Source organism: Schistocerca americana, chromosome 2, assembly GCF_021461395.2.
Source record: "Schistocerca americana isolate TAMUIC-IGC-003095 chromosome 2, iqSchAmer2.1, whole genome shotgun sequence".
Taxonomy (NCBI): domain Eukaryota; kingdom Metazoa; phylum Arthropoda; class Insecta; order Orthoptera; family Acrididae; genus Schistocerca; species Schistocerca americana.
The window spans coordinates 340,642,627-340,667,849 of record NC_060120.1 but is presented as its reverse complement, the minus strand read 5'-3'; the positions used below and the strand labels follow the sequence as shown (position 1 = coordinate 340,667,849).

The 25,223-nt window shown below is 36.9% G+C and overlaps 1 protein-coding gene across 3 annotated transcripts in view; it reads right to left on the bottom strand.

Moving 5' to 3' along the window:
- LOC124593680 (ATP-binding cassette sub-family C member 4-like) overlaps window positions 1–25,223 on the bottom strand; it is a 473,970-nt gene that overhangs the window by 301,125 nt on the left and 147,622 nt on the right. For all 3 annotated transcript variants that reach the window (XM_047131977.1, XM_047131979.1, XM_047131978.1), the window contains exon 7: window positions 2,531–2,687. In XM_047131977.1, coding sequence (XP_046987933.1) covers window positions 2,531–2,687 — 157 coding nt within the window. The remainder of the gene's footprint in view (window positions 1–2,530; window positions 2,688–25,223) is intronic.

Here is a 25,223-nt window from a genome sequence, read left to right as displayed (position 1 = left end):
GCTTTTCATGAGTGCTTAAAACTCTGGAATTTTGTTGTGAATGCTTTGGCGGTATACTTTAGGATTTTAATACTCTCACCTGTGGAAGGCATTTCTTTTGATCTTACACTGATACTTCTGCGTTTCGTACAGCTATTGTGATCTTGTGAGCACCCTATACACAGTCAGCTACCTGAGCAGCAGCCTCTGGTGTGTACTGCACACCTGACCTATTTAGGGATACCATACAGTTCTCAACCCTATGGCACAAGTCCAGGGAGTCGCAGCCTAACCTGTCACAGAATCTTCAAAGACTCTGGTTAAGTCCTTCCACTTGACTCAGAGCCAAAGGGCCACGATCAGTTCTGGGGACAATGATGCAAATTGGGAGCTTCATTTGAACTCCACACACAAGACTTGTCTTGTCAACCTTCTCTGCCAGTCTCTGGAATGACCCAAGTATGACATTGGAGCCTAGATGGCAGGCATAATTTGTCTAATGTGCTCTACAATCTGCAGTGGGCTGCACCCTGTTCCCTCAATGGTTGCCTCTTCAACATGCTGAATGAGGCCCCCAGACATACACATTGAGAGCACCTGATGTCCTTTCCTGACCCTTGCTGCTATTTCCGTAAGGGATACCATTATTTGCCATATGTTTGCATTGTCAATGATTAATAGACTCCAATCCTTTTGTGTTTGCCTCCTTCTGACATCGGACAAAAGAGGTTTCCCTAATACAGGTGAAGTGAGTTCCACTGATTCAGTTTCCATATCAGTGAAAGACAGCACCTCAAACTTGTTTGATAGGTGGGATCAGTACAACACCATGAAGCCTCCCTGGTCCCCATCCATCCTGTACAGTATGGCTATATCTACCATTGACATGTCTCTCGCAGTCAAGTAGATGGGTAATGATGGATCCTGTACTTTCTGAAGAGGAGACAGGATTTACTGGAGAGGACTGTACTTGACGTTACAGGTATCACAGGTACACAACTCTCGGGAACTCTTCCAACACACTGATTTGCAGCATCTGCCTATTGCTTGACAGTAGTCAGGGCACTTACCAGCTGCTTACGAATCAACTAACTCATTTTGTGTTTGAGAACAGCATTCAAGCGATGCTGCAGTTTGGCTGGTGCAATGTATTACAATACAGTGAACAAATAACTCTAAATTATACCTGCTGATTATCTTTTAATCTGTTGAGCCAAAAAGTTGCTAATTCTCCATAAGAATTGAAGCAGATACACAAAATAATATTTCTGTTAAGGCAACACAAAAACATGTGGTAAATATTACTAATTTCCTAAAATCTTTTGATGTTAATTATAGTGGTTAGCAAACTCAAATACATAGTTAATATATGATAAATGCAGCTAATATTTAGGGTTACTTCTCTTTAAGGGAAAACTAGACGTATCACAATTTGTTAGTTAGAACATCTATACAGTAACTAAATTGCAAATGCTGATTTGTTACAAATTGCTTGTAGATTGCGCAAAGGACAAAAGTAGCTTCCAAAAATTCTCAAAAGCAGTACGAGTATATAACTATTGTTCTGAGAACTTAACAGTATGTACTTCCTAAATATCATTATCTGAATGCTCTCTTTTTATAGCTTGAGGAAATCTACGAGAAGTACTGAATTGTATATACTGTGTCTTGCCCAAATTTAATCATAATTCATGCCCTGAATCATTAGTTGATATTTTCAAGTATCTCTGTCTTTTCAGTAAGAAGTCTGGTACTATTTTTTATACCTATGACATTCTCACAGGCAAAGAGGGCAAAATATGCATCTCCTGAATGTGCAAGCAGATATATACCTGCTATATATATATATATATATATAGAGAGAGAGAGAGAGAGAGAGAGAGAGAAACATTCCACGTGGGAAAAATATATCTAAAAACAGAGTAAAAAAAAGTTAAAAACAAATATCTAATATAAATGATGTTCTTTTTGCACTATATTTCAGACTCCTTCTACTTCATGTTTACAAGACATTGCAAGGCATGACATTGGACCCCTTACAACTGTCATGATCACTCACTGGTGAAATACAGGCAATAAATACATGACAGGTACCTAAGGTTATAACAATTTGACCATTTTTAATTTTAGAAGAAATTAATTTCATTTATAGTGTTACTACATTTTGTGTTACCAGATACTCCCACACGAGAGGAGCAAAAACTTCTCTTCATTACTTCTGTGTCTACAAGGGTTAGTGTTATTCTTATGCCATGCTGGAATAAAGAAACAATTATGAAGGAAAATGTCAGGGTGTATGAACACTCCAGTGATAGCTGTTCTGAGAAATCCATATTCTTCATAGGGGAAGATATAAAGGAGGAAAGACTGAGGTTTAATGTCCCATCAACAATGAGCATAAGCCCTCTATCACACACACACACACACACACACACACACACACACACACACGCACATACACACACGCACACTCATAATACCTCACATTACACCCTCCAGATGTGTATTTCTAAAGTGAAAATAGGGATATGGTGAATATAATCATACTCACTTTCGTGTAGCAGCAATTAATCTTGTGAATGACTTCTCCCATGCATACATCTTGATAACCTGAATTCCAGAAATTATCTCATTCATTGTGCGTACCCTCTCATCTGTGCAAATTGCTGTCTTGTACCTGAATCTGGAACTTAGTTTACCAAGATAACCTGCAGAATATCGAACATGGTAACTTCATTTTTAAAATTAAAATTTTAATGCCTTACTAATACAGAAAAATTCACAAGAACATTAAAGAAAAGAGCAAATAGCTTTTAACTGATTTTTGAATTAGATTTACTTTGCTAAAAATGCACATAGAATGAGAAGTTCTTCTAATACAACAACATGAATAAGAATGAAGTGTAGATACTAGCTATAGTTATCCAAGGCAGGACATCTATGAATATGAAAAAGAGATACTGAATGCTGAGCTTCCAGGAGCTATATTCTTATTGTTGGACCTTCAATACCTGATAAGTTTTGTCAGTATGGCCACAGAGAAGTTACAATTTAACTGTGAGATAAATTAACCTGTGAGATAAATTAATAAACTATAAAAATACAATACAGGAACGGATTAAATTACTTAATCCTTTAGTATAAAAGTTATTTATTTTTTTGTTTCCTTCCAGATTCAGCCTTGTTCAGAGCCATAAAATTCTTTGTTCTGAATGAAAGTATGTGTGTATTCTTTGTTTAATCTTCCACTGGGCACACCGTTTTTTATAACATGTGTGGGTGAGCAGCATACTTTGTACACACGTAGAGAATAGCTGTCTTTATGTTACCAAGGTAGACATATATGAGCAAAATCACAGTTTAATCTTCGTTTAATTAAACAACTATAAAATAAAGTAAAATTATACTAGCTAAATCAATTTAAATTACACAATAATAAAACAAACTTTTATTACATCACTCTTTTGCCATGTACAAATGTTGCCCTAGAGCAATGACCCACTCAGAGCAGTAAACACTGTAGTTGCATCAGATCACAGCCAAATGATTATTCACTTGCTAATTATCTCATAAACAACTGCCTCATTGTGAGATTCTGCCACTAGCTTGGAATCTGGGTAATTTTCTTGTGGGGATCATAATTTTTTTCTCACCTAGCCCATTGTTTATTGTATATTACTGCTGCTCACTTGGACATATGACTGTGTTAGCTGAAGGAATAATGAAGGAATAGGTAAGGGCTCGCAACTCTAAAACAACAATGGAATGGTGGGAGACACTGTTATTTGTGGATGGTGCACTTTATATGTATGCATGTCCACTTGAGGGTTAAAAAACAAACAGGGAGTTAAGAAAAATGGGTATAAAATATTCATATACAGATTTTAAAAAGTCCTTCAACTAAGATACTGTGAAAATATTCAGAAAAGGATAGATTGCTACTCATTGTAAAGATGTCACACTGAGTTGCAGCCAGGGAGAATAAAAAGACTGTTACACATTTAGCTTCCATCCAAAGACTTCAGCAGAAAAGAAACACACACACAGTCACACAAGCAAGCATACTTCATGCTCATATGACCGCCACCTCCGGAAGCTCCTTTTTCCAAAAACATATTTCAAAAGTTATTCACAATTAACGTTTTCTTTTTCCAGATGGTTCCATTTTTAATTGGCGATTATTTCCAAACTACAGTTACTTATTATTATAGCCCTAATTTTTTTGATTACAAAAGTGCCAACTTACACTAGTTATCATGTGCCAACAGATCTGTGAAAATGTTATTAACTACCTAAGTGTTGTGTCCATCATTTCAAACTTTTTGTTAATCCAAAATAACACAAGATGCCAACACACTAGAAGTGCTGCTACGAAGGACCATCAATCACAGGTTAGGCACGTTTGAGGAACTGTTTGCAGAATGGGCACAGTAAAAAAGAACTCACTGACAGTAATAATAATAATAACAAGCAGAAAAAGAAGAAGAAGAAGAACAGTATAGTGTCAATGGGAATGAAATGCTGTATCAAATTAACTACAAGTGTTGGAGTTAAAATATCTAATAGCAGGTATAACAAGCCATAATAGTAGTCACTAAGAAGAATGGAAAAGTCACAGTGGTGTTACATGTCAGGGAGTTAAATGAAGTAAAAAAAGAGAGGGTAAGTGAGAGAAATACCAATACTGATTAAAGCTTACAAAAATTTCATGGTTATACATTATTTCATGGTTATACATTATTTCATGGTTATACATTATTTCATGTGGTGTCATATATGTTACTTTAATACCATTTAGCACTTAGCTAAGGCGTCAACACTGTGGACAGCATTTTTACATGAAGGAAAATGTTAACAGTACTGCGTGGTACCTTTTGGTTTAAATACATCTGTTTGTGTGTGTTTCAGGGTAACTGACAAAATTTTGTGGAATGAATTACTGGATACAGTAGCAGAATATGTGTATGCTAATAGCTAGTTCCAGTTGCCATGATTACTGTAAATCTTTAAACAAAGCACTAAAAGAAGTTCAAAGGGGGTATAATGAAGTTGAAATTAAGTGAATCATAGTTTGTAAGAAGAAGTAGTCCATTTTTAGTCCACATAATTAATGACAAAGGACTACAACAAAACCCAGAGAAATTAAAAGCAGTTTATGACTTTTCTGTTCCTAAAAACAAAACAAAAAATTAAAGCCAATGTTTTGGTATTTGGACTTCATAGAAAATTTTTAGCAGATCGATATTTTAATAAGTTATATTCGAGCAATTTGTTGGAGAAAAATGTCATGTGGATCTGGAGTAAAGAATATGAAGAGACTTTCCAAAAATTAAAAAGTGAAATAATTAACAGCAGTTTACTGTATCATCCTGATTTTTCTTTATCTTTTTGTATTTATTTATTTATTTTATTTATTTAATCATGTTCCATAGATCCAGTATACAAGAGAATTGTATGGATGTCGAACAAATCATAATTATACATAATAACAGTAACCTACTTATAGATGCTAACAGATACAAATTGCAATATGTGTAAAGGAACAAACTATGTTAACAATTACAAACTTGGGCACGTCCTGAAGTAAAACAGAGGTATGAAACAATACAATAATAAGGTACAATTTTCCATATTAAGTTGTAACTTCTCTAGAAGTGAAGTACAGTGTTATTCTGACATAGGTCATGTTCAGTTACAAATTGGTAACAGAAAATATTACAAGTCAATGTGCCACATCCAACTTACAGTATAGAAGTGTATATGTCAGAGAACTCGTCAAGAGAGGAAAAAGAGTGTTCCATAAGAAATTCTTTTAATTTACTTTTAAATTATGGTATCACACTAGTAAGATTTTTTATGTCCATAGGAAGTGCATTACATACCTTTTTGTTTGAATAGTACATACCTTTTTGTACTAGGCTCAAATTTTTTCAATCTGCATGCAAGTCGTGATTTGATCTTGTGTCATAGTCATGATAGTCACTGTTGGTTTTGTGTGTGGGTAGGTTTATACATTAAATGATTTTATTTATCCATCCATTGACAATAAATATTGTATGGATGTTGTCAACGGTACATGTAAGCCATTTCAAAGAAATGGGACACTAACAATATATACGTAAAAAAGTACAAAACAAAATGATACAATGTAGTTAACAATAATAGAATGATATTAATATACCCTATATACATCCCTGCTTGTTATTTTAAATGCGTAGTCTGTTTTTCATAAGGCTTTAGTTTTGCCCTCCCTAAACGGCAAGTCCTTATATACACAACACTGCTTAAGTATATATTTACATCACACAACAGCTGTCCTTTAAGTATGTAAATGTAATGAATGATTAGGTAATGAATGATTAGGTACAGATAGAGTATTTTCCATTTTGCCTTTATAAATATCATCACAAAAAATTTATTGATCTACATAGTCATTTACAGAATAAAAACATTGTTCTACTAGAATTTTTTTAAATTCTGTTTTAAATTTGTTATCATCTTCTAACTGCCTGATGTTGACTGGCAGTGCGTTGTACAGTTTTGCACGGATCTGGCTCACATGCCTTTGTGTATTCGTTCTTTTTGTTCACTGATTATGGAGTGCTGCGCTATTACGGGTATTGTAGTTATGAAAGTCGGCATTTGTCTGAAAATCTGCAATGTGGGTGGTGACATACAATACACATTTGTATATGTATAATGATGGTATAGTAAGTATTCTAAGCTTTTTGAATATGAGTTTGCAGTGTGACTGTGGATGACTGTGAGTTATTATTCGGATGGCTCTCTTCTGCAACAAAAAAATTAGTTTTAGGCGGCCTGTTGTGGAACCCCAAAATATTATTCCGTATGTGGCAAGAGTTTGAAAATGGCTGAAATATGCCACTCTGGAACCCTCTGAGGTACAAACATTTGCAATAATTCTGAGGGCAAAACAGGCTGAATTAAGTTTCTGTGCAAGTTTTATTACGTGGTCATTAAAATTTAAGTTTTCATCCACATAAATCCCCAGCAATTTTGTGTATGTCACTCTGTCTAAGGCTTTGTCACCCCACACCAGATTGAGATTTACATTTTGACATCTTTTCCCAAACCGCATATAATTTGTTTTGTTTACATTCAATGTCAACCTCTTTGCATTGAACCAAGAGTGGATGTAATTTAGTACTTTATCAGCAGTTGTTGGTAGCAATTCTTTGGTGCGCTTATTATCACACTAATATCAGCTTTGGCTGCATCATCTGAGGTGTGAAAATCATTTATATAGACGAGGAAAAATATGGGCCGTAGGATGCTGCCTTGTGGTACTCCTATTTCTACATCTTTTGCCTCTGATACTGAATTTATTTTGTGGTTGGTGTAAGTTGATGTCAGTCCTACAACCTGTGTTCTGTTTTTTAGGTATGAGTCAAACCATTTTTTTCCTATCCCATGTATACCCAATGCTTCCAATTTTTCTAAAAGAATGTCCTGGTTCACAGTGTCAAAAGCTTTGGAGAGGTCTAAATTTACTCCTACTACACTATAATCTTTTTCTAGATTTTTGATTATTTGTTCAGTGTAGCACATTACTGCTGTTTCGGTATTTTTATGTGCTTGAAAGCCATGCTGATTTCTGTTTAGTAAATTATGGTCATTTAGATATTTGTTGATTCGGTGCTTCATCAGTTTTTCTAATATTTTTGAAAATGCTGGGAGGAGAGATATTGGGTGATAGTTTTTTACCTGATACTTGTTGCCGTTTTTAAATAATGGCTTCACTTTTGAAATTTTCAGCCTTTCTGGAAAAGCTCCTTCACTGAATGATAAATTGGCTATGTGTGCAAAGGGTTTTGTGATTTGTGGTGCTGTCCTTGTTATGATTGACACAGGCACCTTATCTATGCCAGCCGACATTTTGGGTTTCAAGCTTTGTATCACTTTCAACACTTCACCCTCATTTGTTGGCTCTACCCTCATCCTACAAGCTGTTTTTCGATATTCAAGTTTTTCTTCATTTGTAAATTTTAAGCTTAATGAAGTTGTTGCATTTATGAAATAATTGTTAATATAATTTGGCAAATCTTGTTTATTAATATTGACTTTTTTAAATTTTTGAGGCTAATGTCCTGGTTTTCACAACTCTTTCCCATTTCAGTCTTCACATTACCCCATATGGCTTTTGATTTGTTTTCAGACTGTCTTATAAAACTATCATTACTCATGAATTTTGCTTTGGCAATTACTTTTCTATATACCCTCTTGTAATTCCTGACATGAATTGTGGGTCTGTGGATGTTTTCATTTTAGAAATTAGTCTCTTTAGAGTTCCACAGGAAGTTTTGATACCAGCTGTGATCCAAGAACTTGGCTTTGTATTGCCATGTAACCTGATTTTTGACAGCTTTTTTGGAAAACACATTTCAAAATATCCCATGAAAATGGAAGAAAATGTGTTACATGCATCATTTGTATTTGTTAGGGATAGTACTTCTGCCCAAGCCTCATTAGTTAGCATATTTATGAATTCTACTCAGTTTCCTGTAGAAAAATTTATTTTATACATGAAGTGTGTTTTTTTCTCTTTCAGTGGCCTTGAAGGAATTTTGAGGACAAGAGCATTGTGGTCTGATAATCCCAAATCAGTATTTGTTACTTCAACTTCTGTGTGTCCTACATTTGAAAACATATTATCAATAAGACTGACTGTATAATTTAAAAACAAAGATGATGTGACTTACCAAATGAAAGTGCTGGCAGGTCGACAGACACAAACAAACACAAACATACACACAAAATTCAAGCTTTCGCAACAAACTGTTGCCTCATCAGGAAAGAGGGAAGGAGAGGGAAAGACGAAAGGAAGTGGGTTTTAAGGGAGAGGGTAAGGAGTCATTCCAATCCCGGGAGCGGAAAGACTTACCTTAGGGGGAAAAAAGGACGGGTATACACTCGCACACACACACACACATATCCATCCACACATATACAGACACAAGCAGACATATTATAAATATATGTCTGCTTGTGTCTGTATATGTGTGGATGGATATGTGTGTGTGTGTGTGTGCGAGTGTATACCCGTCCTTTTTTCCCCCTAAGGTAAGTCTTTCCGCTCCCGGGATTGGAATGACTCCTTACCCTCTCCCTTAAAACCCACTTCCTTTCGTCTTTCCCTCTCCTTCCCTCTTTCCTGATGAGGCAACAGTTTGTTGCGAAAGCTTGAATTTTGTGTGTATGTTTGTGTTTGTTTGTGTCTGTCGACCTGCCAGCACTTTCATTTGGTAAGTCACATCATCTTTGTTTTTAGATATATATTTCCTATGTGGAATGTTTCCCTCTATTATGACTGTATAATTTGTTATTCTTGTGGGTGGGTGTACTGTGGAAGCAGGTTGAAACTACATAACAGATTTAGGAACTGGTCTTTTAGCCTACTTTCACTCATAAGATTAGTATTGAAGTCACCACACACAACTACAGAGGCTCTATCGGTGAACAGAATGTTAAACAATATTTCTAATTGGTTAAAGAATATGTCTGCATCACCAGTAGTTAGTCTGTATATTGCTATGACTATGACTTTCCCTGTATTTCATTCAACTGCACAGCTGCTGCTTCAAAATGATTTTCCACACTCAATGATTCAGCTTCACACCTTCTTTTATAGCTTAACTAAAATGGAAATAAGTGATAGGATATATTGTGAGATCAGTGTTAATATATTGTGTGTTTTAAAAAGATTTCTGCATGAATGATTTCTCCTCAATCCACTTAAAATTTTGATTGCTCTTTTCTGAGTGACAAATACTTTATTTGCCATTGATTGATTGCCCCAAAACACTATGCCATGTGACAACAATGAATGAAAATAGCCAGCATACGCAACCTTAACAGCATCAGTATTTGTAGTCGCTGCCATAATACATAGAGCATAAGTTGCTGAACTAAGTCTTTTTCTCAATTTGAAAGTATGGCACAACCAATTTAATTAATTGTTGATGTGGAGGCCTAAAAATTTAGAGGAATATACTTGATGTATATCTTGATCATTAAAGCTTAGACTTGTGTCCTCCTGCACTTTCTGAGACTCTTGGAAATGAATGCACTGAGTTTATTTTTATTTTTATTTATTTTTTATTTATTTATTTAATATCAAGCCACTGCTCGTGAACCATCTACAGAGGTAGCTGAACACAAAGTTGGCAGATGTTGCAATTTCACTGTCAGGTGTTTTTCATCGACAAGAGATGTATTGTCTGCAAAGACTGTAAATTTTGTAGTACTATTGTACAGTGTGGAAGGTCATTAATAAAAATAGGAAAGAGCAAAGGGCCCAGCACAGAACCTTGCGGCACTCCTGTACTTATTGGTTCCCCAACCAGATGAGGCTATTGTACCATCTTCATGATTAAGTGATATGCTCTGCGTTCTATCAGTTAGGTAAGATTGAAGCCACATTCCCATTGTGCCACTTATAACCACAATAGACAGCTTTTGAAAGTAGGATTTCGTGGTTCACACAGTCAAACGCCTTGGTTAAATCACAAAATATACTATCTGAAGCTAATCTGCTGTTCGGTGCTTCTAAAACATTATTGGTAAATGAAAATATAGCATCATCAGTTGACAGGCCTGCTTGGAATCCGAACTGGCAATGGCTAATTGCCTTGTAGATGTTCAGGTGCTCTACATTTCTCTTATGTATAAGTTTCTCAAGAAATTTAGAGAAACTTATTAAAACAGAAATCAAGTGGTAGTTAGAAGCATGAGAACAGTTCAAGTTGATTTAGAATGAGGGTTGATGTATTTTAGGAGTAAAAGCAGGGAATGATTCATCCACAAAACAATTGCCTTTGCCAGTAGAACTTCACATGAACATGAGAAACACTACTGTGTATCAGAATTGGAAGCACTTGGCACAGTATATCGTAGTCAGAAGTTTGAAGGGTATTATTATTATTATTATTATTATTATTATTATTAGTAGTAGTAGTAGTAGTAGTAGTAGTAGTTTGTTCATCCAGCAACAATGTACATTGTATGGATTTCGTCAAAGAACATAGTATAACAAAAATAAGATAAGGGCGTACAGTTTCCTACAAAATATTACAGTTCATTGAACCCATGACAATATTTTTGGGCAATACAGCTTTAATTACCATAATAATATAAAAGTATGAGAAGGATTTTTTTATATGAAATACATTACAAGTAAATAATTGATTTAACACTTTTGTTCAGACAAATTATCATTGAGGCTGTGGCTAGCATTTGATTTATGGTACTATTAACATATAGTAAATGAATGTAGTTACTTGCTACAAGGTTACTGCAGATATTCATTTACACTATAATAGCAGCTGGTCATTAAAAATTTAAATATTACTGTCTTGAATGTAGATAATGTTTTTATTTCTTTTAGCTGAGTTGGAAGTTTGTTGTACAAATTAGTACCTGTATGTTGGTTTGTTCTTGTGTTAAAGCCTTGTTTACTCTTTTTATGTGGATGTCATTGCACATTCCTGAATTGTACAAGTGAAGATCTGAGTTGTTTTTGTAATTATCAATGTGCATTTTTATATTAACAAGACTTTTTTTATATGGAGGCATGGTAAAGGTAGAATATTTAGGTGTTGAAATAACTGTTTGGAAGGTGTTAGCCTTTTACTGTTTGAAATTATTCTGTTGTTGTTGTTGTGGTCTTCAGTCCTAAGACTGGTTTGATGCAGCTCTCCATGCTACTCTATCCTGTGCAAGCTTCTTCATCTCCCAGTACCAACTGCAACCTACATCCTTCTGAATCTGCTTCGTGTATTCATCTCTTGGTCTCCCTCTACGATTTTTACCCTCCACGCTGCCCTCCAATACTAAATTGGCGATCCCTTGATGCATCAGAACATGTCCTACCAACCGACCCCTTCTTCTAGTCAAGTTGTGCCACAAATTTCTCTTCTCCCCAATCCTATTCAATACTTCCTCATTAGTTATGTGATCTACCCATCTAATCTTCAGCATTCTTCTGTAGCACCACATTTCGAAAGCTTCTATTCTCTTCTTGTCTAAACTATTTATTGTCCATGTTTCAGCTCCATACATGGCTACACTCCATACAAATACTTTCAGAAATGACTTCCTGACACTTAAATCTATACTCGATGTTAACAAATTTCTCTTCTTCATAAACGCTTTCCTTGCCATTGCCAGTCTACATTTTATATCCTCTCTACTTCGACCATCATCAGTTATTTTGCTCCCCAAATAGCAAAACTCCTTTACTACTTTAAGTGTCTCATTTCCTAATCTAATTTCCTCAGCATCACCTGACTTAATTCGACTACATTCAATTATCCTTGTTTTGCTTTTGTTGATGTTCATCTTATATCCTCCTTTCGAGACACTATCCATTCCGTTCAACTGCTCTTCCAAGTTCTTTGCTGTCTCTGACAGAATTACGATGTCATCGGCGAACCTCAAAGTTTTTATTTCTTCTCCATGGATTTTAATACCTATTCCAAATTTTTCTTTTGTTTCCTTCACTGCTTGCTCAATATACAGATTGAATAACATTGGGGAAAGGCTACAACCCTGTCTCACTCCCTTCCCAACCACTGCTTCCCTTTCATGTCCCTCAACTCTTATAACTGCCATCTGGTTTCTGTACAAATTGTAAATAGCCTTTCTCTCCCTGTATTTTACCCCTGCCACCTTCAGAATTTGAAAGAGAGTATGCCAGTTAACATTGTCAAAAGCTTTCTCTAAGTCTACAAATGCTAGAAATGTAAGTTTGCCCTTCCTTAATATAGCTTCTAATATAAGTCGTAGGGTCAGTATTGCCTCACGTGTCCAACATTTCTACAGAATCGAAACTGATCTTCCCCGAGGTTGCCTTCTACTAGTTTTTCCATTTGTCTGTAAGGAATTCGATTTTGTATTTTGCACCCGTGACGTATTAAACTGATAGTTCGGTAATTTTCACATCTGTCAACACCTGCTTTCTTTGGGATTGGAATTATTATATTCTTCTTGAAGTCTGAGGGTATTTCGCCTGTTTCATACATCTTGCTCACCAGATGGTAGAGTTTTGTCAGGACTGGCTCTCCCAAGGCAGTCAGTAGTTCTAATGGAATGTTGTCTTCTCCCAGGGCCTTGTTTCGACTCAGGTCTTTCAGTGCTCTGTCAAACTCTTCATGCAGTATCGTATCTCCCATTTCATCTTCAGCTACATCCTCTTCCATTTCCATAACATTGTCCTCAAGTACATCGCCCTTGTATAGACCCTCTATATACTCCTTCCACATTTCTGCTTTCCCTTCTTTACTTAGAACTGGGTTTCCATCTGAACTCTTGATGTTATACAAGTGGTTCTCTTATCTCCAAAGGTCTCTTTAATTTTCCTGTAGGCAGTATCTATCTTACCCCTAGTGAGGTAAGCCTCTACATCCTTACATTTGTCCTCTAGCCATCCCTGTTTAGCCATCTTGCATTTCCTGTTGATCTCATTTTTGAGACGTTTGTATTCCTTTTTGCCTGCTTCATTTACTACATTTTTATATTTTCTCCTTTCATCAATTAAATTCAATATTTCTTCTGTTACCCAAGGATTTCTACTAGCCCTCGTCTTTTTACCTACTTGATCCTCTGCTGCCTTCACTACTTCATCCCTCAAAGCTACCCATTCATATTTCTTTACCATATTTCTTTCCCCCATTTGTGTCAATTGTTCCCTTATGCTCTCCCTGAAACTCTGTACAACCTCTTGTTCTTTCAGTTTATCCAAGTCCCATCTCCTTAAATTCCCACCTTTTTGCAGTTTCTTCAATTTTAATCTACAGTTCATAACCAATAGATTGTGGTCAGAGCCCACATCTGCCCCTGGAAATGTCTTACAATTTAAAACCTGTTTCCTAAATCTCTGTCTTACCATTATATAATCAATCTGAAACCTGTCAGTATCTCCAGGCTTCTTCCATGTATACAGCCTTCTTTTATCATTCTTGAACCAAGTGTTAGCTATGATTAAGTTATGCTTTGTGCAAAATTCTACCAGGCGGCTTCCTCTTTCATTTCTTAGCCCCAATCCATATTCACCTACTACGTTTCCTTCTCTCCCCTTTCCTACTACTGAATTCCAGTCACCCATGACTATTAAATTTTTGTCACCCTTCACTATCTGAATAATTTCTTTTATTTCATCATACATTTCTTCAGTTTGTTCATCATCTGCAGAGTTAGTTGGCATATGAACTTGTACTACTGTAGTAGGTGTGGGCTTCATATCTATCTTGGCCACAGTAATGTGTTCACTATGCTGTTTGTAGTAGCTTACCCGCATTCCTATTTTCCTATTCATTATTAAACCTACTCCTGCATTACCCCTATTTGATTTTGTGTTTATAACCCTGTAGTCACCTGACCAGAAGTCTTGTTCCTCCTGCCACCGAATTTCACTAATTCCCACTATATCTAACTTTAACCTATCCAGTTCCCTTTTTAAATTTTCTAACCTACCTGCCCGATTAAGGGATCTGACATTCCACGCTCCGATCCGTATAACACCAGTTTTCTTTCTCCTGCTAATGACATCCTCTTGAGTAGTCCCCGCTAGGAGATCCGACGGGGGACTATTTTACCTCCGGAATATTTTACCCAAGAGGACGCCATCATCATTTAATCATACAGTAAAGCTGCATGCCCTCGGGAAAAATTATGGCCGTAGTTTCCTCTTGCTTTCAGCCGTTCGCAGTACCAGCACAGCAAGGCCGTTTTGGTTATTGTTACAAGGCCAGATCAGTCAATCATCCAGACTGTTGCCCTTGCAACTACTGAAAAGGCTGCTGGTGAAAAAACTTTCTGCAAAATGAAACATGCAAAAAGTATTTACAGATCAAAATTAAGTGATGAGCATTTGAAGTCGCTGATGATTATCTCTACCAGTAAATTTAATCCATAACTGGAGGTAATTATGAAAGGAAAGTTACAGCTACATAAAAGTCACTAATTACCACTAAGATGTTAAATTTCTTTACGTGAATAATCTAACATTGTGAGTTTTCAAGATATAAATTAATTACAGTTATTTTTATACATCAGTTACAACTAAAATATCCAATATCATTATGTACACCAGGAATTGTATTTTCTTTAAATTGCCTTTAAATAAAAATATTTTATACGATTTACTTGCTATGTGTATTTTACAATGTAATCAAAAGAAAGTGAAACCTTGCTTAAGAAGCATCTTCCATAATTATGGATTACTAAGGCTAGTCGCCGAAGTGGCGTCCGTTTGAAAGACTTGCCCCAGACTCGTGAGAAGAATAAAATGCAAAGAAATTTTTTACTGGAAATGTTTTCGCCAAACTAGTCTGTTAACCGTTCTTTTCTTTTTCACTATCGCAGAGAATGGTGTGTGTGTTTATTGTGGATAGCCACAAGTTTAACCATGTCCTTCTGCTTTGTAAAGATAGAGCTCCAACAGTGTCGTGGTGTATTGGTCATGATAGGCCTCGAAACTCGATTGTTGGCAGTATGGGTACCACCTCAAAAATTTTGCGGGCCAAATACTGTGGATGTCCAGCCCTGGCCCGTGGGCCTTAGTTTGGAGACCCCCTGCCATAGAGCAACAAAGTGGTATGTAAAATATTGTCGATGTACCACTGTGGTGGAAGGGTGCAGGGGATGACACGCAATGAGGACCTGCTATGAAAAGAAATGGCACCCAAGATCATCACTCACGGCTGCCGGGCTGTAGGGCAAGCGACAGTCAGGTATGCATCCCATCGCTGTCTGGGGCATCTCCAGACACTTTTTTGCTCGTCATCAAGGCTCAATTAAAAGCAGGTCTCGCCACTGAAGACAGTTCTACTCCAGTCAATGAGATTCCAGGCTGAAGACGTGTCTGGAGACGCCCCCGACAGCGGTGGGATTCTAACCCGACCGTCGCTCGCCCCATGACCCGACAAATTATTCTAACAGCTCGTTTTTGTAAGGTGAAGATGGTTTTCATGTTTCCCTTATTATGGCCCCAGAGGGTTAGGCCATAGGTGATAGCAGAATGGATGTAAGCAAAGTACACAGTTCTGCTACACTCTCTACTACACACTGTACTAATTATGTGTGATGCAAAACAAGCAGAGCTTAACTTGTTAGTGAGGTAGAGAATGTGGGCTTTCCAGTCTAAATTTTCATCAATTTGCACACCTAAGAATTTTCTGGCAGCTACCCTTTCAATTTGTTTATTTTGAATTTTGAGGTTCACATCGTAATAAGACTTTGTTTTCTGTAATGTATACAACTAGTTTTTGAAATATTTAAGGTTAGTCTGTTCTGTTCAAACTAGTTTTGTATGTATTCCAAAACCCTGGTTGCAAATGTTGGCAATACCCTATTTATGTCTGTTACAACAATATTTGTGTCATCAGCAAACAAAGTTATGTGCATACCACTGATTGTGATCTTGATATTATTAATATATATATAAAAATAAGATAGGTCCTAGAACGCTGCCCTGAGATACTCTGATCGGTACAGTCTGCATGTCCAATCTGTACACAATGCTTTGGTTTTTATTGTTTGCTGAGGTACTTTCTAGTACCTGTTTTCTATTGGGGAGATATGACTGAAACCATTTTAAGGCAACTCTTCATATATCTACAGCTTCTAGTTTGTCTAGCAAGATATCATAATCAACGTATCAAATACAGTATCAAGTCTAAGTTTATTCCTACTGCACTGTTATTTCTGTTAAGTCCTATTACAATGTTTTCAATGAATTGGGTAATTGCTGTTTCTGTATTCATGCCTTTGTGAAAACCATGTTGGTTTACAGACAAGAGATTGAATTTTTCGAGGTAATTTGTAATTATGTTTTTCATGACAGTCTCTACTATTTTTGAAAATATAAATAACAAAGCTATTGGTCTATAGTTTCCTACTTCATATATATTACCCTTTTTATACAGCAGTTTTATTTTTGAAATTTTTAATCTTTGTGGGAATGCCCCTTCTGTTAATGATATGTTTATGATGTGTGAGAGTGGTTCTGCTCTGACACTAGCACATTTAATTATGACTGTACCTGGTACCTCATCAATTACAGAGGACATTTTATTCTTCATTGTTTTTACTATCTTAAGAACATCTAATTTATTTGTGGGACATAGCAATATTGAATCACCACTTTGCTCTCTTTGAACTGTGGTACTACTATTACTAGCAAAATTTTTACTCAGATTGACTGGAATGTTTATGAAATAGTCATTTATGTAATTTGCTAGAGTACCATTTCTGAGTAACACACCATGATCATCTTTTAATACAATGTCATCTGGCTTTTTAACACTTTTGTCTGTTTCCTTTTTTACTATATTCCATATTGGTTTCGACTTGTTTGCTGTCCCTATGATTGCTTTGTCATTGTGCATTGTCTTGGCTGTTTTAATTACTTTCTTATATGTCTTAACATATTCTGTAAAGTGATCGTCTTGGTTGTCTTTTCTCAGTTGATTGAGAAGTTTTATCTTTTGGCGGGATACACTGATAGCAGGTATTATCCACTGGCTGCTGTTTCTTGGCATGACATTAATTCTTGTCAGTTATTTTGCAAAACACATCTCAAATATGGACATGAAAGTATTATAAAATGCATTTAATGATTCATCACTTGATGATTTTGAGTACACATTTTCCCAGGTTTCTTTTGCTAATGATTGGATAAAAATATTAACCTTTTCTGGGTAGAAGTGCCTTTTATATTCCCACTTGTACTTAACCACCTCAAGTACAGAAGACTTTATGCATGTTAGTAGTTTGTTGTGGTCTGAAAGACCTAAGTTTATGTTTTGTGCCTCAGTAACATCATTTTCGATATTTGTAAAGATATTACCTAATAGGGACGAAGATGACTCTGTTATTCTAGTGGGGTCTGTGGAGAGTGGTTTCATGTGAAAGCTGTTTAGGATACTCAAAAGCCATCTTTTATCTTAATTTTCAATTAACAGGTTGATGTCAAAATCCCCACATAGTAATAAGTTCACTTCATTGTAATAAAAATGTTTAGCACGGCTTCCAAATTAAAAAAAAAAAAAAAATGTTTTTGTCACCTAGTGGTGACCTGTATATTGATATGACTATAAGATTTTTACACTTCTCCTCAGATTTTAGTTCTATGGCATGATTCAAAATGTTTCTTGATATTTAGATGTATGTTTCAGCTCTAACTTTATGCTGTAGCCGAGCTCTAGTATGTATGCATACTCCACCATTTTTACACACACTGCGGCAATAATGAGATGCTAATTCAAAATTGCTTATATTTATAAGACTTAATTCACTGACCCTGCACCAATGTTCTAATAGACAAATACAAGAGGTATCTACAAAAATGTTTATGGTGACTTCTAATTCTAAGACTTTATTCTTGAGACACTGAATGTTTTGACTCATTATCTTGAAAGGTTTGCAAGTATTTGTTATTTTGTCAATACCTAGTGAAGTGCTGCTTTTTTGTTGATTTTTGACACTTATCTGCAATTTTTCAGGCTGATTTGTCACAATCTCTTCCTTTTCTTCGTTTGGTGCCATAAAAAATCATCACTAAGTGAAGCAGCTGTTCCTAGCCTTTCGCTCCTGCTCAGGCAGTGTTGATCAGCTGCTACTGTTGTTGGAAGTTCCGTGGCCATGCTGTTGGTGATGTCGGTGACATGCTTTCTCGTACAGTGACTGTGTTTGCTTTTTTTTACTGACACTGTTTCTGCTGGAGATGGGGCTGCTACTGTAACTGATGTTGGTTTTTCCTCAGCTACTGATGGTTCTTCAGCTGTTGATTTAGGTTTAGTTGTTATTGCTGTTTCTTTTATTGTTGTCATTGTTTTTGTTGATGTTGTCATTGGTGATGGTGGTGGTGCTGATTCTTTTTCTTCTGTAGGTGACATTATGCCTAAAAATGTCCTTGGTGTGTTTGTTGAGTATGGCCTCTGCTTCTTGGAGAGGATCAAGTAGTGAAGTTATTTTTGTCGCTTGCAAAATTTGTGCTTCATTCACCACAGTCCTTTTTGGCTTGAACCATTTCGTAATTTGTGGTTGTTTTATGATTTGATTGTTTGTTTCTGGCCTACTGGGTTTAAACCACTTCGTAATTTGCAACTGAACTGTTTGTTGCTCACCAAAAACAGTTTGTTATTTCCAGAATGAGATTTTCACTCTGCAGCAGAGTGTGCACTGATATGAAACTTCCTGGCAGATTAAAACTGTGTGCCCGACCGAGACTCGAACTCGGGACCTTTGCAAAGGTCAGGAAGTTTCAGTTTGTTATTTGCCTTATATTGCTACGTGTCCTGGTTTCTTTATTGTCAGGTGAGATACTAGTAAATACTTTATCAGCAGGAACCTATTTTACTGATGCATTTAAATGAAGGCCATGAGCTGTATAGAACCTTCTCTCTAAAATGTTTGTGTCTATAATATCAACATTCTGGAAATGATTACATATTTCCTTGAAACTCTTGTTAGCGACACTAATTTCACAGTTTATGCATGACCAACTCGGTAAGTCATGATGCTGTGGGACATTCACAAAGAGAACATTTGTATGAGTTAAATTATTTAGACAATTTCTCACTTCTGTGATAGCCTTGTATGATCCATTTCTATAAACTTCATTAGCTCCTCTGAGCAAAACAACAAAATCATCCTTAGTCAAGCTAGTTACTTCATTAGATTTTGTTACATTTGTTAATTCTTGAAATGGGGCCGCAAGCTTCATGAATCCAGATGCCCTGAAGTTGTATTTTTCTGTTAATGCTGCAGAAATTCCCCGAACCTGACTATCCCCTAATACACAGATCTTCTCACATTTTCCAATTTTCGCACTCGGGGGATCAATTAGCAACAGTCTGTTTACTTTATGCGATTCATTTCCAAACTTTTCGGCTCCGACTGGCATTTTCAATGAATCTTCAGCAGTGTGCACAATAAGATTTTTATGCACTTGTGATTGTTTTTAAGCACTAAGGTTTCACTGTTTTTACACATGGAAGTTTCAGTGATATTTTGAGATTACACTTACTGGGAACAGTTTTCTTCCATTTTCCACTTGGTTCCTGATGACGAATCTTCTTTGTTAATCAGTGACTCACATATTCAGGATTGAAGTTTCATGTCTGTTTTTAAAGCACCAATTATAAATCTAAACTGGTAATACATTCATTAAGCCTTGAAATTTCATCCTTACAATTTACACACATTTTCTTTTTACCATTGAAATTTACTTTATCCGTAGAGAAGCACGATTTACTTTTACACTCACCACCATCTTGATTTCTGGGATATACAATCCTCACAAAGTTTTAAGTTCCTTGTAACAGTGTAGACTTGAAACATCCAAAATTGACTAGATGGGTATTGTTTTTAAAACAATTTGATACTGAGATTAGATACATAAAGGATAAAGACAATATAATAGAAGACACCCTATCAAGCAAGCCTATGGGGAGAGAGGAGGAGATGCTCAGGATGCAAGAGGGGGATATGTATAATTCTTTTACATAAAGGGGTGAAGGATGAAAAATAAACCAGGAAAATTTGTAAAGACATGCCTGTGGAACAGAATGATGATGTCAAATTGAAAAAAATTAAACAGTGGTACAAATCGAATAATTTTTGTCGAATAAAGCAGCAATTACAAAGGTTTTTCAAACAAAAGAAACTTTTTAGATAGTCAGGAATGGAAGCTGCATTTTCCTGAGCAACATCTTGACAAACTTTCTAATTATTTACATGAAAGTTATGCATTATGGGACTCATAAAACAGTACCAAATTTACAAGAATCAGTAATATTTAATAATTTGTGGAGAAGCATCAAGAAAAGATTGGCTGGATGATATATATGTCAGAGAATAAAAAAACTGTTCCATCAAAAGGTTTAATGCATTCTGCCCTTCCAAATGCTCCAAAAGAATTAATTGCTGTGGATTTATTACAACAATTATCTACTTCTCAGGTAGGTTCAAACACATTATTTATAGTACTGGATACATTCTCAAAAGATGAAAAATTATACCCAATAAAAAGCCAACATCAAAACAACTGTGGAAAACTTAGAAACAGATTATTTTCATACAAAGGGAGGGGGCTGTACCTAAGGCATTATTATCTGACAGTTGGCAACTATTCATTTCAGAGAAGTTCATGCAAAGTTTAAGGATGTACAAAATTAAATATATAAGGATTCCAAACTGCTTTCATTTGGTAATATGTCCGAAAGGGTCATGGAGGACAATAACTGACAGTGTTTTACTTATTGTACCATAAATCACACTGCTTGGGCAAGCCACATATGGAATTTTTAAAACACAACACACAACCTATGGAATGAAGTTACTAGTTTTGTTCCTTGTGAATTAATATTTGCAGATAAGCCTACTAACATTACTGAGGAAGAAATACATTTTTCTATTTTAAGTGAGATAACTGAAGAGAAAAAACCTGGATGGCAATGGAGACAATGTAAAAGAAAACCATGGAGAGAAAAAGAAGGCATGATGGTAATTTCAAACCAAATAGTTTAAAAATTGGTGTTTTAGTGTTAGTAAAAAACAAGGAAGAATCTAATAGAGCAGGGTTTCCCAAACTGTGTTCTGCAGAACACTGGTTTTCCACAGGAAGTAACTAAGTACTCCACAAAAAGCTATTAATACTAATTTAATGAATGTAAATTTCATAACTGACTGCTGTTGGCACAACAAAACATCATATACGAGAGATCATCAGGAGCATTAGGTATTTCCTCAAGTTTATATTCTTTATGTAAATATATTCTTGTTGAAGATATTTATACTATGCTATCACCATTAACTTTGTCCCTTTCTCTTATTAATAAGGTCAGTGGAAGTTGGGAGCCATTACTGTTGGAACAATTGCCAACATGCGATCTAACAGTGTGGTTACATGCTGTCTGCACATTAATCAAATGTTCAAAATGTCATCCTTCTTCTACTCAATGAGTAATTTAAATCAAACAATGGAAAATCCAGGATGGAATGTAATAATATTGTGAGAAGGAAAGTTGCTACTCGCCATATAGTGGAGATGCTGAGTCGACTCGGCATCGCCGCTATATGGTGAGTAGCAACTTTCCTTCTCATAATATTGTTACATTGAGTAATTTAGTTACAAGGGTAATCCCAAAAGTATGGACTCCTATTTTTTATAAGTACATAGACCTGTTTATTTCTACAATGGTTCCATCACTTTAGAGCTTGAACATTTAGCTATTTTTCGACCTAATCACCATTTCTGTCGCTGCATTTTTGTAGATACTGTAGCAGTTTTTGTATGCCCATGTCATACCAGTTCACCGCCATGCTGAAGAAGGATGCTGCCACTGGTGTGATTGTTGGTTGGTCACAGGTATAATTTGGTATGCCCCGGTTTCGTCACCCATGACAGTTGAGTCCAGAAAGTTGCCCTGTTTGGCTGTAAGGTGGTGAAGAAATGCGCAGGAAGCATCAACTCATTGCTGCATGTGGTCCTCAATCAGCATGCGTGGCACCCATCTTGCACACAGCTTCCGGTAGTTCAATGTTTCCATTAGTGAGTGGTGCTTCAGGGAACCTCAGGAACCAACATGCAGAGATCATCCAGGGTGATCCGCCGATCTTCATGCATGCTTTGCTCAACCTTCAACAATGTCTTTTCAGAAATTGATGGTCTCTTGCTCCTTTGTTCATCGTGAATTTCTGTCCGACCAGCTGCAAACTCTCTACACCACTTACGAACATTTTTGACATCCATGTACGACTCACCATACACTTCAGTCAATTGGCGATGGATTTCAATCAACGCAGTGCCCTTTGCGTTCAAAAACCGAATAACTGCATACAATTCACGCTTGGCAGTAACATCCAATGGGACCTCCATTCTCAACAGCTGCCAAGCCAAGACTGAGTGCCTCAGCACGGCGTGCACAAGTTTACACACAGCACGTGAAGCACTCTTCGTAACAGTGTGACCAACTGCCACACAAACAGAGTTCTGTACTTATAAAAAAATAGGAGACCTTACTTTTGGGATTACCCTTGTACATCAGCCTCCCTGTAATTCATTTCATAATTATTACTATAAATAAACACCACATTACAACAGGAATGTCTCTGTAACCCACTTTCTTGAAACCAAGCTGATCGATAAGATGCAATTTTGTTGTCAGTACAGAATGAAGGTGGCAGAAAGTCACTTCATGGCACCTCCAACATAATCAGCAAATGCAATCCCTTTTTGTTCTATTTGCTCTGTTAATAGCATTCTGTTCAGCAAAGAGCTAATCATCATGGAAGAGTAATACTACTGACTGTATTGCTCATATATTTTTCATAAATGTGATTAAAATACACCAGTAAAATACTTGTTAAGTGTTCATCATATGGAAAGCTAAATTCTGATGGAAATGAACCTTATGAAAATAATACATAATTCACAAGTAAGTAAGTGTTGTCTCCGCCCTCAGTAGCTGAGTGGTCAGCACAACAGAATGTCAGTCCTCAGGGCTCAGGTTCATTTCCGGCTGGGTCGGAGATTTTCTCTGCTCCAGGACTGGGTGTTGTGTTGTCCTAATCATCATCATTTCATCCCCATTGACAAGCAAGTCACCGAAGTGGCATCAAATCGAAAGCCTTACACCCAGCGAATGGCCTACCCGACAGGAGGCCCTAGTCACATGACATTTACATTTATTTAGTAAGTGCTGTTTTATCGATTAAAATTAATCCCTGTATTTGCATTGCTAACTTGAGCTCCAATACCCTGCTTGCAATTGCCACATGTGAAAGGAATAGGCTGTTAAACTCACCAGAACTAAAATAAATTACCATTGGGATGGAAGTAATAATTTCTCTTCCATATTTTATGTCTCTTTTATACATGGAGTAGAATGGGCAGATGACATGTATGTTTGCTATATACAATTTTGCTTTAATTTGTAGATAGTGGGGAGTGGTCATGGTAATTGTGATGATAAATAATGACTCACACTCCCATCACTTACTATGAATACTTTTATTCTTTCAGCGTGTACACAATGCATGTAGCATACAGCGCGTACTACAGAGAACTGATCTGGCAAACATACAGTTGTTCTTGCTGCAGTACGGCATCGATATTGTTGGGAAATAGAGCCAGTGGTTCCACGTCCCCACAGAAACACCCCACCACCACAAACACACACACACACACACACACACACACACACACACACACACACAAGTGCAGAGCACAGTGACTGGTGTACGTTGTGATGCATTGTCCCGCTGGTGACGGCAAGAGTCAACATATCATAACCCATCAGGTGCCTGGGCGGATAAGGGCGGCTAGCCCATGACGTCAGCAGCAGTGCCGATGGGGGTGATGGAGGTGTCTGTTGAGGTGTTGGTGGCTGGTGGTTCATTGTCCAGTAGCAGTGTCCGGAGTGTCAGCCATTGTTACGAAGTGCTCCAGGACTGGTACAAGCAGGTAGCCATTCGAATAAAGAGTTGATTTCAGACCTGCTGTGTCGATCATAGGTGGAGGGGGCATGGAGTGCTCAAATGATCTCAAGACCATGCTGTAGCCCAACTGTCCAGTGTCGAATTTGGCCATAACCACAAGTAGTGAGTCCTGTAGTGTTACAGAGATGTCTTCTGGGAGGTAGGCTCATAGGTCTAGGCCGACTGTAAATTGGTTTGAGGGTCCTGAAGCTGGGGCTGGTGGATGGTAAACACTGGGTGTGTCCACTAAAGTCCATACCAGTTTTAGGTGGTTCAGTGACACTGTTGTCAATTTTTCAGCTTGCAAGGTATCAAAAGAGTTTGGCCCTCATTTCAACACCTTGTATCGGCCAATGTATGCAGGGTAGGGGGGTGGGTTTGATGGCATAGGTCCTGAGCATGACGTGTGTACATGATTGGAGTTCCTTGTGCACAAAGATGGTGGGATGGCGGCAGGATGTGTACATGACAAATGTGGTCCCTGACATGTTGTACTAGGTCCGGCAGTTTGACATCTATGGTGTTGGGGATTTGTGATATGAACTCAGCTGGGAGGGTGATCAGTTCCGCATAGAGCACCTCAGCCAGTAAAGTGTCGAGATCTTCTTTGTAGGCAGCTTGTATGCCCAGCAGCACCCAGGGGCCTCCATCCTCTCCTTGTCGTGGCATACGAGCGCTGTCTTAATGGTGTGGTGCCACCATTCCACAAGTCCGTTGGATTGAGGATGGTGGGCCATTGCATG